Raw genomic sequence first — 12,925 nt, 5'->3', positions numbered from 1 at the left:
TACACCATTCTCCTGCCTCAGCCTCCCGAGTAGCTGGGACTACAGGCGCCCGCCACCTCGCCCGGCTAGTTTTTGTATTTTTAGTAGAGATGGGGTTTCACTGTGTTAGCCAGGATGGTCTTGATCTCCTGACCTCGTGATCCGCCCGTCTCGGCCTCCCAAAGTGCTGGGATTACAGGCTTGAGCCACCGCGCCCGGCCGTCTTTGTTCATTTTTTAAAATTATTTTGTATTTGTCTTTGTTGGATGGGTTAATTTGAAAGCCTTGTCTTTGGGCTCTGAAGTTCTTTCTTCTACTTTTTCAATACTATTGCTGAAACTTTCCAGTGTATTTTGCATTTCTCTAAGTGTGTCTTTCATTTCTAGAAGTTGTGATCATCTTTTCTTTATGATATCTATTTCTCTGGAGACTTTTTCATCCATATCCTGCATTTTTAAAAATTGCTTTAAAATAGTTTTCACCTTTCTCTGGTGCCTCCTTGAGTAGCTTAATAGTCAATCTTCCGAATTCTTTTTCTGGCAATTCAGATATTTCCTCTTGGTTTAGATCCATTGCTGGAGAGCTAGAATGATCCTTGTTTTGTCATATTACCAAAATTACTTTCCTGGTTACTTCTCATTTGGATAGACTGTTTCAATGGGAAGATATGGAACTCAAGGGCTGCTATTCACACTCTTTCGTCCCAGGGGTGCTCCCTTGATGTTGTGCTCTCTCCCTTCTTGTATGGATACGGCTTCTAAAATGCCAGACTGCACTGATTGTTATTGCCCTTCTGGTTCTAGCCACTCAGCGGAACTCTGGGGCTCCAGGAGTGGTGCTAAGAACTGTCTGCGAAGAGTCCTGTGATGTGATTCACATTCAGGTCTTCCAGCCATGGATAACAGCACCTGCTCTAGTGAAGGTGTCAGGGGAGTAAAGCGGACTCTGTGGGAGTCCTTCGTTGTAGTTTTGTTTTAGTGCACTGGTTTTAGCCCTTGGCTGTAGTTTTGTTTAGTGCGCTGGTTTTCTTGAATGCTGGTTATGTTAGCAGTGAAGTTGTCACATGGACAGACTCAGGCCTCTGGTTAGCCAGGGTGTTGCAGGTGGTGGAATGAGCTGTTGTTTTCTCCTTCTTTGGAGCAGAGTTGTTCTCTTACGAGTTGCTGTAATGGCTTGAGTTGGTTGGTCTCCAGCCAGAAGGTGGTGCTTTCAAGAGAACACCAGCTGCAGCAGTAGAAGGGGGATATAATCTTGCCTTGCCTTGGCTAGGATAGGTACTTGGGTTTCTCAGATAATGAACAGGGCCACAGAGCTCCCAAGAGATCATATCTTTTGTCTTTGGCTATCAGGTCAAGTAGAGAAAAACCATCAGGTGGAGGCAGGTTAGGTGGGTCTGAGATCATACTCTCCTTGGGCAGGACTTGCTGTGGCCACTCTGGGGGTGGGGGGCTGGTTCGCAGGCGAATGGAGTTATGTTCCCAGGGAAATTTTGGCCATTTCTGCTGTGTCAAATAGGTCTCCAGAGACATGGGGGAAAGCTGGCAGTGACAGACCTCACCCAACTCCCACACAGGCAGCAAGGTCAGTCTCACTCCCACTGTGCCTCCTCAGCTGCGCTGAGGTTTCTGTACAGGCATCTGGTAAGCAGGGTTGAGATCTTGCCCCAGGCTACAAGTCTCCTGCTGAGAAAGCAAACAGGGCTCTCAGGCCTTGCTCCTCCCTGCCAGTCAGGACCAATGGCTGCAGCTTCTACGCTTGTATCTTTACTTACCATTTGTCTCCTCCTTTGGATTCTACTTAGGAAAGTTTGTGCTCAGTTAAAATTATTACAAAGTCAAGCTAGGAACTTCCTTCACCCTGTGGCCCCTCCCCATTTCCACTGGCTGCCTTCCCTTCCCCAAGGACCCCTGTGAGATAAGTCCAGGAATGGCTTTCCTGGGGTTCAAGCTGGGGACCAGGAGTCCCTACAGGGCTCTTCCCACTGCCTCTTCTACTTTTATATTTTGCTCGGCTCCCTAAATCCATTTCAGCTCTAGGTAAGGTTAAATCTTTCTCTTGTGATCTGGATTTTCAGGTTCCTCAATGAGGGTGTGTGTTCAGAGGCCAACTTCTTGCCTTCTCACTCTTTGGGAACTCAAATTTTTGGCTATCTTGTGATGTTTGGAGCAGCAAGCTGCTTCTTTCAAAGTGTCTGTGAATTTTATCAGTTTTATCAGGAACACTGCAGGTATGTTCCTGCAGTGGTTCATGGAGCAAAAGTTCACAGTGTGAGTCTCTACATGCTGTTCTGTCCATCTAACTGGGAGCTGTACATTAGTCCTGTCTCCTATCCACCACTCTTTTTTCCTCTGATTTTCCTTTCCTTTGGATAAATACCCAGAAGTGGGATTGCTGGATCATATGGTATTTTTATTTTTAGTTTTCTGAAGAACCCCAGTAGAGTTTTCCATGGTGGCTATACTAATTCACATTCCCACCAACAGTGTGTAAGAGTTCCTCTTTCTTTGCATCCTCAACAGCATTTGTTATTTTTTTGTCATTCTGGTAATAGCCATTCTAACTGGGGTAAGTTCTCATTGTGGTTTTGGTTTGCATTCCCCTGATGATTAGTGATGCTGAACATTTAAAAAAATATATCGATTAGCCATTTGCATGTCTTCATTCAAGAAATATCTATTCAGATTATTTGCTCATTAAAATAAATTGAATTACTTGGCTTTTTTTTCACTGTTGAGTTGTTGATTTCCTTATGTATTTGGTTATTAATTCCTTGCTGGATGGATGCTTTGCAAACATTTCCTCTCATTCTGTTGGTTGTCTCTTCATTCTGTTGTTTCCCTTTGTTGTACAGAAGCTTTTTAGTTTGCTGTAATTCTAGTTCTCTATTTTGGCTTTTGTGGCTGTTGCTTTTGAGGTCTTATCCAAAAATTCTTTGTCCAGACTAATGTCCTGAAACAGTTCCCCGATGTTTTCTTCTAGTAGTTTCATAGTTTTGGGTCTTATATTTCAGTCTCTAATTCATTTTGAGTTGATTTGTGTATATGGTGAAAGATAGGGGTCTAGTTTTATTCTTCTGCATATGGTAATCTACTTTTCCCAGCACCATTTATTGAAGAGAACTCTTCTTGCTCCAATTCAGAAATCAGTTGACTGTAAATGTGTGGATTTATATTTTGGTTCTGTATCCTGTCACATTGGTCTATGTGTCTATTTTTATGTCAGTACCATGCTGTTTTGGTTACTATAGCTTTGTAGTATATTTTGAAGTCAAGTAGCTGTTGTTTTTACACAATGTTAAATTTGTTTTTAACCTTTGTTCATTAGGGATGGAGCCTATAGAGGTGCCTCTTGAGGAAAATAGTGAACGGACTCAGATTCACCAAAGCAGGGTCTGTGCTGACAGGTGAGACTCTGAAGCAGGTGAAAATCTCAGCTTTATTGACAGGCTGATGAAGAGGGGGAAGAGAATAATGCCCTATGCAGTCTGTCCTCTGCTACCCTTCAGTCTAGTTGCTGCCCATTTCTCCCTCGCATGCTTCTCTCTAACTACACTCTTGGCTCTTTGGTCTTCAAACCTCCCAAGCATGCTCCCTTCTCAGGTCTTTACACTTGCTGTTCCCTCTGCCTGGTGCTATTCCCCTAGTTATACCTCCACAGGGCTTGTTCTCTCACCTCTGTCAGTTTCAACTCCAACAGGTGTCTGCTCAAAAGCCCCTTTCTCAGAGGGCCACATGACTACCCACAGAAACCAGCCCTTCCCTCTCCATTTCCCCTGTTGTATTCATCTCCTTTGCCTTTGTTGTTTCCAAGTTAATATATATCTGTTTATTGATCTTTAGTCCCTCCCACTGGAATGCCCATGTTGTTCCCTTCAGAGCCTGGGACAGTGTCAAGAGGATGGTGTGGGGTGGGAAGACAAGGTGATGCAGAAGGAACAGTCTGGAGGGCATTGCAACACTCCAGAGGAGGCTTCATGGGGAGGGAAAATACCTGATTTGCATGTTGAGAAGACGGGCTGGTGCCTGTGGAGTGGTTGGAAGGTGGATGTGGTGCAAGCAGGAAGGCCACATAAGCACCTGTGTTAGCAACACAAGTGAGACAAGATGGAGGCTTGGACCAGGGTCAGAGAGAAAGTCAGGAAGATGCAGGTATATATTCTGGAAATAGAATAACCTGAACTAGCTGATGATTGGATAAGGAGGCTGGGGGTTAGGGGGTTATCAAGACATCTCTCAGGTTTCTAAAGCCTAGCTTTCAGGTGATAACTCACAGATTATATACCCATATTATAGGTTATTATCTAATCTGGGTTGCTGATGATAAATCATCTACTGAATTCTAGGAAATGTAAAGTGGGGTTGAATGTACTAGCATTGCTATTTTGTTTGTTGATTGTACATGTTTCTAAGTCTTTTTATTGAACAAATCAAATGTCTGCAATCCTTTTTATCTAATCTTATCTGTACCTGAATACATGTGGAATAGCAAATTTTCCAATCTTGGGAAATTTATCCTATCTTAAGCCCCAACCAATTCCCCTTTCACCTCCACCCACATACTAAAACAGTTAACTGTGTAACACTTCACTAAATATTTATGTATAATAAAAAGCTTTCAAAGTGCTGATTGCCTACCAGTTAACACAATGCACTCATTAGTGGGTAGGTCTGTGCTCAGTAGATGGTGATACTGCATGGTATCAAACCATATTGCACATCTTTGTGCACTGCCCTGAACATATGCTATCATGCAAGGCAGGAAATGGTATGTTAAATGCTAAAACTACATCCAAGTTGGACCCCAGTCATTAGTGCTGTGGATGATAGGCAGAGGATCACTCTGGGAGTGTGAAGGGCTTTACCCCCAGGAAAGCACAAAGGTGATGATGTGATGATTGTGCTTGACACAGTGGAGCATCCTGGGCACTGGTCCCCACCTTGGAGGATAAAGAGTGAAGCACACTCTACATCTTCTCGCCAGTACTTGCACCAATGTCACCAACTTACACATCCATTTAGCACGTTTTCAGTCAGAACAATAAATTTTGGATAACAAAATTCTAGAGGATTCTTGAGTTTTCAAACACCAGATTGATAAATGCAGTACTTATATCTGTAACCCACAGGCACAGTGTTCATTTTACAAACCAAACACGTCAGTCCATGTGAGAGAAGATATTTCAATCAGGCCCATAGTGAAAAAATAGGACACATTTCTGGGTTCAAGGGCTTCTGAAAGCAACATATCACTCTGGAAGTTCTCAAATTCTAAGCTTTGTGGTTCTCTGTGTCAATAATTAATAGTAAAAGGTCTTTCCAGGAGAAATGTTTAAGCTTTTTATTTGGTCTGAAAGCTTCACACAAGCCCCAGAGAGCAGGTCTTCCTGCCTTGGAAATCTCCTTGCAGCATCTGACATTTCAGGCTTCCTTCTCTTTAGGACTCATGCAATGTTTTGTTTTATTTCATTTTGTAATCTAACTTTTTGCAATTTAGATTATCATTTAAATAAATATTATGTAAGAGTTCACCCTTTCTCTCTCTCTTTTGCCAGAGTAAATACTTATGATTGTGGAGAAAAAATTTCAAGCTGGTTGTCAACATTTTTTGGCCGTCCTTGTCATTTGATCAAACAAATTTCAAACTTTCAAAGGAACGCAAAGAAGAAACATGGAAACGGTATTACATTTTGAATTGGTTCCTAGAGGACAGGAACCCTGGCTTACCCTTGCACACATCAAAACAGCACATGAACTGCACTTACGGGTGACTTGCTCATGTATCGAAAGCAGGGGTGGTCAGCCTTTAGCAGAAACCTGCTGCAGTAGCCCCAGGTCAGCAGGAGAAGTGGGCTCCAGGATCCTCTTAAGGAGGCTGAGGAGGGCATAAAGCCAGCTGCCCAGGCTCTACCCAAACATTCGGCCTCACTCCTGCATGTTCAAAAGCACAATTAATCCAATTGTATTAAATAAAACCCCTAATAGCTTGCTATGTCCTCAGATTGGATCTGGAAGCAAGGAAATCTGGCTTGCTAGCTTTTAGCTCTAACACCAAACAATGGTGTGACCTTGGTAAATCCTTGAACCCCATGGCACCTCAACTTCTATAGACCTCAGCTCCTCAGACTTTTATAAGTTTCGGCAATTTTTCCCACCATAAACCATTGTTAGAATGAAGTGAGGCAGTAGAGATGAAAGTACTTTTAACAGTCCCAGATGTGCGGAAAAGATCATTTTCCTGTGTCTGCTCAAATGTCACCTCCTTAGGGAAGGCTGGTTGGCAACCCTCTTCAGAACAGCACCCTGTACCTGAATTTGCAGCAACGTAGCAATCTTCCCTGTCTCATTTTTCTCAGTGGCACTTTTTTTTTTCACATCTTTCTGACTATTTATTTTGCTCACTTATTTTGTTCTGTTTTCCTTTTAGAAGATGTAAGCTCTATGAGGATAGGGATTATTGCTTGTTTTCTTCAGTGCTGTCCCCCCATGCTTAAAATAGCACCTGGCGTATAGTTGCTCAATAAATGGCTAGATGAATCAATGGATGATTACCAACTTGTTCATGTGTTACCTGGCCTAGTGATCAGTTTCCAGAGGAACTAGTTTGTAATCCAAATAGCATTTAGAGTTTGGGTGTGGTAGCTCACACCTGCAATCCCAGCATTTTGGGAGGCCGAGGAGGGAGGATTTGTTAAGCCCAGGAGTTCAAGACCAGCCTGGGCAACATAGCAAGACCCTGTATCTGCAAAATAAGATACAAAAATTATGAAACCTCATCTCTTCAAAAAATACAAATACTAGCCAGGTATGGTGGTGCATGCCTATAGTCCCAGCTACTTGGGAGACTGAGGTGGGAGGATCATTTGAGGCTGGGAGGTGGAGGTTGCAGTGAGTTGAGATCACACCACTGTACTCCAACCTGGGTAACAAAGTGAGACTCTGTCTCAAAAAGAATTAAAAAATTACTAGGTATGGTGGCAGGCACCTGTAGTCCTAGCTGCTTGGGAGACTGAGATGGGAGGATCTTTTGAACCCAGGAGTTCGAGGCTGCAGTGAGTTATCATCACACCACTGCACTCCAGCCTGGCCGACAGTAATATTTTATGTTTTATGTTTCTAAAACATAAAATAAATAAACCAAACTAATAGCATTTGACCATATATGGACTGAAAACTGGGTCTAAGGCAGCCCTCCATAGTTTAACCTATAAATCCCTAGAAGTGTATGCTATAGAGAGGAGTCAAAAGATGTAATGTACTTAGACTTTTAAAGTTCTGATGATTTTCATGCCATAAGCTGTTAAGCATTTGAGTTGCTGTGTGATAGAAAAGGGGAATAGATTTATACTCATTTTATTGAAGTTGGTGGTGTTTGGGCTATGGATAAGCTTAGAGAAATGATTAAAGGGGAGAGAGAAATAGGCATTTCCAGGGGTAGAGGAGTGGGGTTTGTCAGGACCTGCACACCACCTTTGTAAATTATCTGGAGAAGAGAGCAGCAGTGAAATCTCTAAGTGCCAATCATTCATAGCACCCATGGCCTAGCTGGGGTTTGCTTGGTTTTCAGGAGGTTGGCTGAGATAATTAAGCCTTAGTCCTGGTCCTTTGGGGTCTCGGTTGGTGAGATCAATCACCAGCAGACAGCGATACTACAATGTAAGAGATGTAATAAAGGTTTACACAAAGGGCAGAATCCTCTACACCTGGAATGAGTCACAGAGGGCTTCAGGGAGGAGGTGCGTCTTAAAAGGAGAGTAGGAGTTTTTCAAGCAGACAGAGGCGGGATGGTTACCGGGGAGCAGCGTGTCAGGGCTTGGCATTCATGGGCTCAGAGAAGGGTTTAGAGGGTCAGACGTGAGCAGGGGAGTGATGGGGGACAGATGGGAAGAAGGGACGAGTGTGCTACTGAGGAGTCAGTAGTACTTTATCTGTGGCTGCGGGACTCACCGGAGGATTCTAAGCTGAGAAGCTTCGTAACACTGCTTATGTTAGAAAGTCAGCCCTGACTTGGCGAGGGGGCTGCGTTGAGTGGGAAACTCAGGCAGTAAAGGCACAGGTGAGAGGCAGCTGGGACTGTCCTGGTGGGAGATGGGGCCTTGGTGGAACAAAGGTGGTGGGTGCAGAGGAAAGAAGAAAGCCTGTCTTCCTGCTCCCTGCACGATGCAGAATCAGGGAGTGTCAGCTTGTGACTACTTACACTTAGAGGATGCCCCTTAGGGTGCCATGTTCTCTGGCAGTCTCAGTCACTGGTCTTGAAACAGTTTTTTTGAGTTGGTATACCTTAGAAGGATTTTTAAAAACTATATTCCTCACTCATACATTTTTACATTGTCATCTAAATTTTGAAAATAGTTTAAACAGCTACAAAGGATACGATTTCCAGCATATTGTAAACATTGTCATTTTAAATTTGAACTCGTACATTATTCTTTTCAACATAGCCAATAGAATCTCAATACTGTAGCATTTTTTAAACCATAGCAATTTGAATCTCATGAGTATTCATTACAAAATACATTATGTGTGTGTGTGTGTGTGTGTGTGTGTGTGTGTGTGTGTGTGTATAGAGAGAGAGAGAGAAGAGAGAGAGAGAGAACAAACTGTCCTTTAATGTCAGTTTTTCTTCTTTCCCTTCATATAATATATAAAAAAAAAAAAAAAAAAAAAAAAAAAAAAAAAAAAAAATTAATTATATAATATATTATAAAGTGAACTATCTTTTAGTGGTCAGTCTTTTATTTCTTTCCCTTTCCTTCTTCAACTTGTATTTCCTTTCCATGTCCTCAACAGAATTTTATCTTAGTGTTATATATTCTGTACTTGGAAATCTTTTATTGACTACTACCCTATCATACTTCTGTGAAATTAAAATGTGTATATAAATTGACATGGATAAACATTTTTTTAAAGTTTACTGTGATTGTGAGAGTTTAAGTGCTAGAAAATTTCTTGTGGATTGAGTTCTTTTTTTTTAATTTTTTTTTTTAATAGAGATGGGGTTTCTCCCATGTTGCCCAGGCTGGTCTCAAACTTTTGAGCTCAAGTAATCCTCTCACCTTGGCCTCCCAAAGTGCTGGGACTACAGGCATGAGCCTCTGCACCCAGCCCGTAATTTGTAGTAGTACATAGTTGATCAAAGCAACATAAGTATATTATAAATTTTGAAAAATAATTATTAAACATAAGAAAAAAATTAGCAAAAATAAGTCTCTTAATGAGGTGGCTGGGCACCCTGCCATTGGTTCCCACTCCCATGAATGACTGTCACTCATGGCCAGAATAGCTGGTGTTCAGCCTCGGGTCTCTTCTGAGAAGCTTAAATAAAGGGCTACGGAAAGGGGTTTCGTTAGTGCACTGTCACTCAAACATTTCTTCTGAAGTATGTGACCGAAGCACTGGGCTCTAAGATCGAAATGCCTTTCATCATCTGTCACTTGACAACTTAATTAGGTCCTGCGGTTTTGTGGACAGCAAATAATTGGAATCCATCTGGCCTACAGGAGGATCATTGGCCCAGGCTTTAGAGCCTTTTATTTTCTTAGCTCAGACTCCAGGGTTTTGAATGGGGCTTTTGTCTTCTACCCTGGAGGTTGTTGGTCGCTGAGGGAGTGTGCCTTAGGAGACGTTGGCCTTTCCTCTGTGAAAGAGGAAGGGTCTTTGTGGACAGGGCTGGGATTACACCTCCCTACTCTGGCAGAGCCATTTTAGCAAAGAGCATATATGCAAGTGGCAGATCTGGAGGGTAATTCTCTCAAAAGTATCCGTTTGCATCTACTCTGGGGTCCACACACCTGATATGGAGACAGCTCAGTAGGTCCTGGCCCGGGCAAACCTTTTCATCTATAATGATAGCGATGCTGGGCCTGCCAAAGGGAGATGGCAGCCAGGTGATGGGGTGCCAGCTATTCTGAATACACTTAATATTTTCTTTCAATAGTTTCGTCCCCCTTTTAGTAGTTTTTTGTTTGTTTGTTTGTTTTTTTAGACGGAGTTTCGCTGTTGTTGCTGAGACGGAGTTTCACTCTTGTTGCTCAGGCTGGAGTGCAATGGTGTGATCTCAACTCACCGCAACCTTTGTCTCCCGAGTTCAAGAGATCCTCCTACCTCAGCCTCCTGAGTAGCTAAGATTAAAGGCATGTGCCACTGCGTCCAGCTAATTTTGTATTTTTACTAGAAACGAGGTTTCTTCATGTTGGTCAGGCTGGTCTCAAATTCCCAACCTCAGGTGATCTGCCCGCCTCGGCCTCCCAAAGTGCTGGGATTACAGGCCTGAGCCACCGCACCTGGCCTTCCCTTTTAGTAGTTTTTAAATGTTTACTATCTATTTCTGAAGTCGATATCTGGCACTTGCCCAAGGGCAAACAGCTTTTCCCTGATTTGATTCAGAAGTTCTCCCTGGGCCTTTTGCCCTCACCAAGGCTCTCTGCCTTGCTCCGTCATATCCTGGGGAAGGACGCACCTGCCATCACCCCTCCTCCTCCAAGTCTTGCCTCCAAGTCTAATTTGCTGGAACAATTTCATCTCAGCATTTTTTGTTTTATTTTTTAAATTTTCTAAATATTTTTGTGGCAGAGTCTTGCTGTGTCACCCAGGCTAGAGTGCAGTGTGCGGTGTGACCTTGGCTCACTGCAACCTCCGCCTCACGGGTTCAAGCGATTCTCCTGCCTCAGCCTCCCGAGTAGTAGGGATTACAGGTATGCACCACCACGCCTGGCTAATTTTTGTATTTTTAGTAGAGACAGGGTTTCACCTTGTTGGCCAAGATGGTGTCGAACTCCTGGCTTCATGTAATCCTCCCACCTCAGCCTCCCAAAGAGCTGAGCCACTGTGCCCAGCCCTTATTGTTATTTTCTCCAGGTTATTTTAAACAGAGTATTCTGGGATCTCCCTTTCCCTCTGTATTGAGACATATGCACCATACTTAGGACATTTTTATTATTGCCAGGGCGTCACTTTTTTTCCTTTGTAGAAATAGTCTCTACCTTTTAAAAAAATACAAGTCTATGGAAACATGATTCACTGGCATTCTGAGAAAGCAACTCTTCTCTTAAATACTCCATCATTTTCAGATCAACTTCCTGGTACAATGGCCACCCTTTCTCTGGTGAACGAGGCACAGTATCTGCTGATCAACACATCAAGTATTTTGGAACTTCACCAGCAACTAAACACCAGGTAAGACCTCATACCTCGGAACTAGCAGACAAGCATAACCATTTGCCACTGGGAGCAGGGCCTGGCCCCCACCTGGGGAGGAGAGATCTGAGAGTTCAGCCCTGCTTCATTTACAGATGAGAAACTGAGGCCCTGAGAAGTAAGCAGGCCCTTTCATCCAGCTTCCATTCATCTTTATAGAGGGTTATCTTTTATCTTACAAAGATCATTTTTGATATCCTCAAGACGGTTAACGGAGAACCCCTAGCTCTCACTTTTTAATCATTCAATTTCTTAATGTTTGTTTTAATTGAACTGCCACCATTTGGTCAACTTTTATTGTCCACCCTCCCATTGTCCCCTGTCCCCAAGGATCTCTGCCCTACTTCACATAGTCATTTTAAAGGCTAAAAAAGAGTGGTTATGAAACCTTTTGAAAGTTGTAACTGCAGGCACGCTTTATTTGAAAGATGTGCCACAGATGGAACTAGCACCCCTCCCTGCCCACTCCCACCTGATGCCTTCCCAAGGACCCTAACAGTGTTAAGAGGTCAGCTCCAGAAAGGGTCATGGTTCGGCCAACCCTCTCATTGTTCATTAGAGCAAACTGAAGTCCCAACGTAGCCAGGCAATGAGGAAAAATCACCCAGCTCTCATGCCACAGGATGACTGGGATGGTCTCCTCATTCCTGGTCCACAGGCCAGAGATGAGTGTTGTATTAGTGGCTCACCCCTAACAGCACTGTGAACTGGGGGTCCTGTGACTGTCATGTGCCACGTGGTCAAGTACACACACATACATATTTGCAAAGACATACAAATACAGCTTAATAAAGCTGACTAAGGCCACCTCCTCCACCTTTGCAGGGGTGGGCTATTTGTAGTCATTCTTGTTTCTAGCCATTGTTGAAAACATACGACATCATTCTCATACTGTGGCCCAGCTTGCTGTCTTTGGGAGCAAAAGTATGATGCAGTCGCATGTTCTCTGGGTATTCACTGAGTTCTCCTGGCACTGAGGGACCCTTTTCCTCAGGCATCCAGAGTCCTGGAAAAAGTGGGTATGCAGTTTTTTGGGGTTCTTGATGTAGAAAGATAGGAGGTGGGGACAGGCTTGCTGCAACCCCAGTTCCTACCAGGAGGGCCCACATTCCCTACCATCTGGTTTCTAGCAGGGCGGGCCTGCTGGGCAGGTGGTTCAAGAGCAGAACGAGGGTCCCCTGCTAGGTATTTCTTTGTGCGTTATTTGCAAATTTGAGAGACTCTATCATGCACATGTTAACCACGATAGCTTTTGGACATAAAACATGCCCTTTTACGAAGCCCAAACTGAGGGTTTATAACCCAGATTTGATCCAGAATCAAAGGATTTCAGGACTGGAAAAGTGCTAACCCTCTTGCTGCAGATGAGGAAACCGTAGTCCTCATAGGTTGTGGGAGTTGCCCTTAGTAAGTGGCAAAACCAGACTCAGGTATCCTGGTCTCTGGCTTTTCATACATTGTTTGCCATTCAAAGGGGATTGGGATATAACCTTGGGACTCCTCCTTCCCAATCCCATAGTCTTTCAATTCTGTCTCTGGGGCATACTCTAACCATGCCTGAGCATTTACCCCGCACCAACTTAAGCAATTAAAAATTTATTGAAGCACAAAAAGATACAAAAATCATCAGTACACAGTTAAATAAAGTTTTACAGATGTATACACCCATGCGCCATCATTTTCAGATCAATCTCCTGGTACAACAGCCACCCTTTTTTTTTTTTTTTTTTTTTTTTTTTTTTTTTTTTTTTTTT

The 12,925-nt window shown here is 43.2% G+C and overlaps 1 protein-coding gene across 4 annotated transcripts in view; it reads left to right on the top strand.

The window, feature by feature from the left end:
• Positions 1-12,925, top strand: part of MOCOS (molybdenum cofactor sulfurase) — a 64,723-nt gene that overhangs the window by 35,817 nt on the left and 15,981 nt on the right. For 3 of the 4 annotated variants that reach the window (XR_001886014.1, XM_017874000.1, XM_017873999.1), the window contains exons 10-12: positions 3,304-3,382; positions 5,531-5,655; positions 11,045-11,150. Coding sequence is in view for 3 of the 4 variants with exons in the window: in XM_017874000.1 (XP_017729489.1) it covers positions 3,304-3,382; positions 5,531-5,655; positions 11,045-11,150 (310 nt within the window). In the remaining variant the exon portion in view is untranslated. The remainder of the gene's footprint in view (positions 1-3,303; positions 3,383-5,530; positions 5,656-11,044; positions 11,151-12,925) is intronic. The other variant, XM_017874001.1, reaches the window with a different exon arrangement.

The sequence above is a fragment of the Rhinopithecus bieti genome, unplaced genomic scaffold, assembly GCF_001698545.2.
Source record: "Rhinopithecus bieti isolate Rb0 unplaced genomic scaffold, ASM169854v2 scaffold_5260, whole genome shotgun sequence".
Classification (NCBI taxonomy): domain Eukaryota; kingdom Metazoa; phylum Chordata; class Mammalia; order Primates; family Cercopithecidae; genus Rhinopithecus; species Rhinopithecus bieti.
The sequence above is the reverse complement of the archived record's forward strand: the minus strand, read 5'-3'. Positions and strand labels throughout refer to the sequence as shown.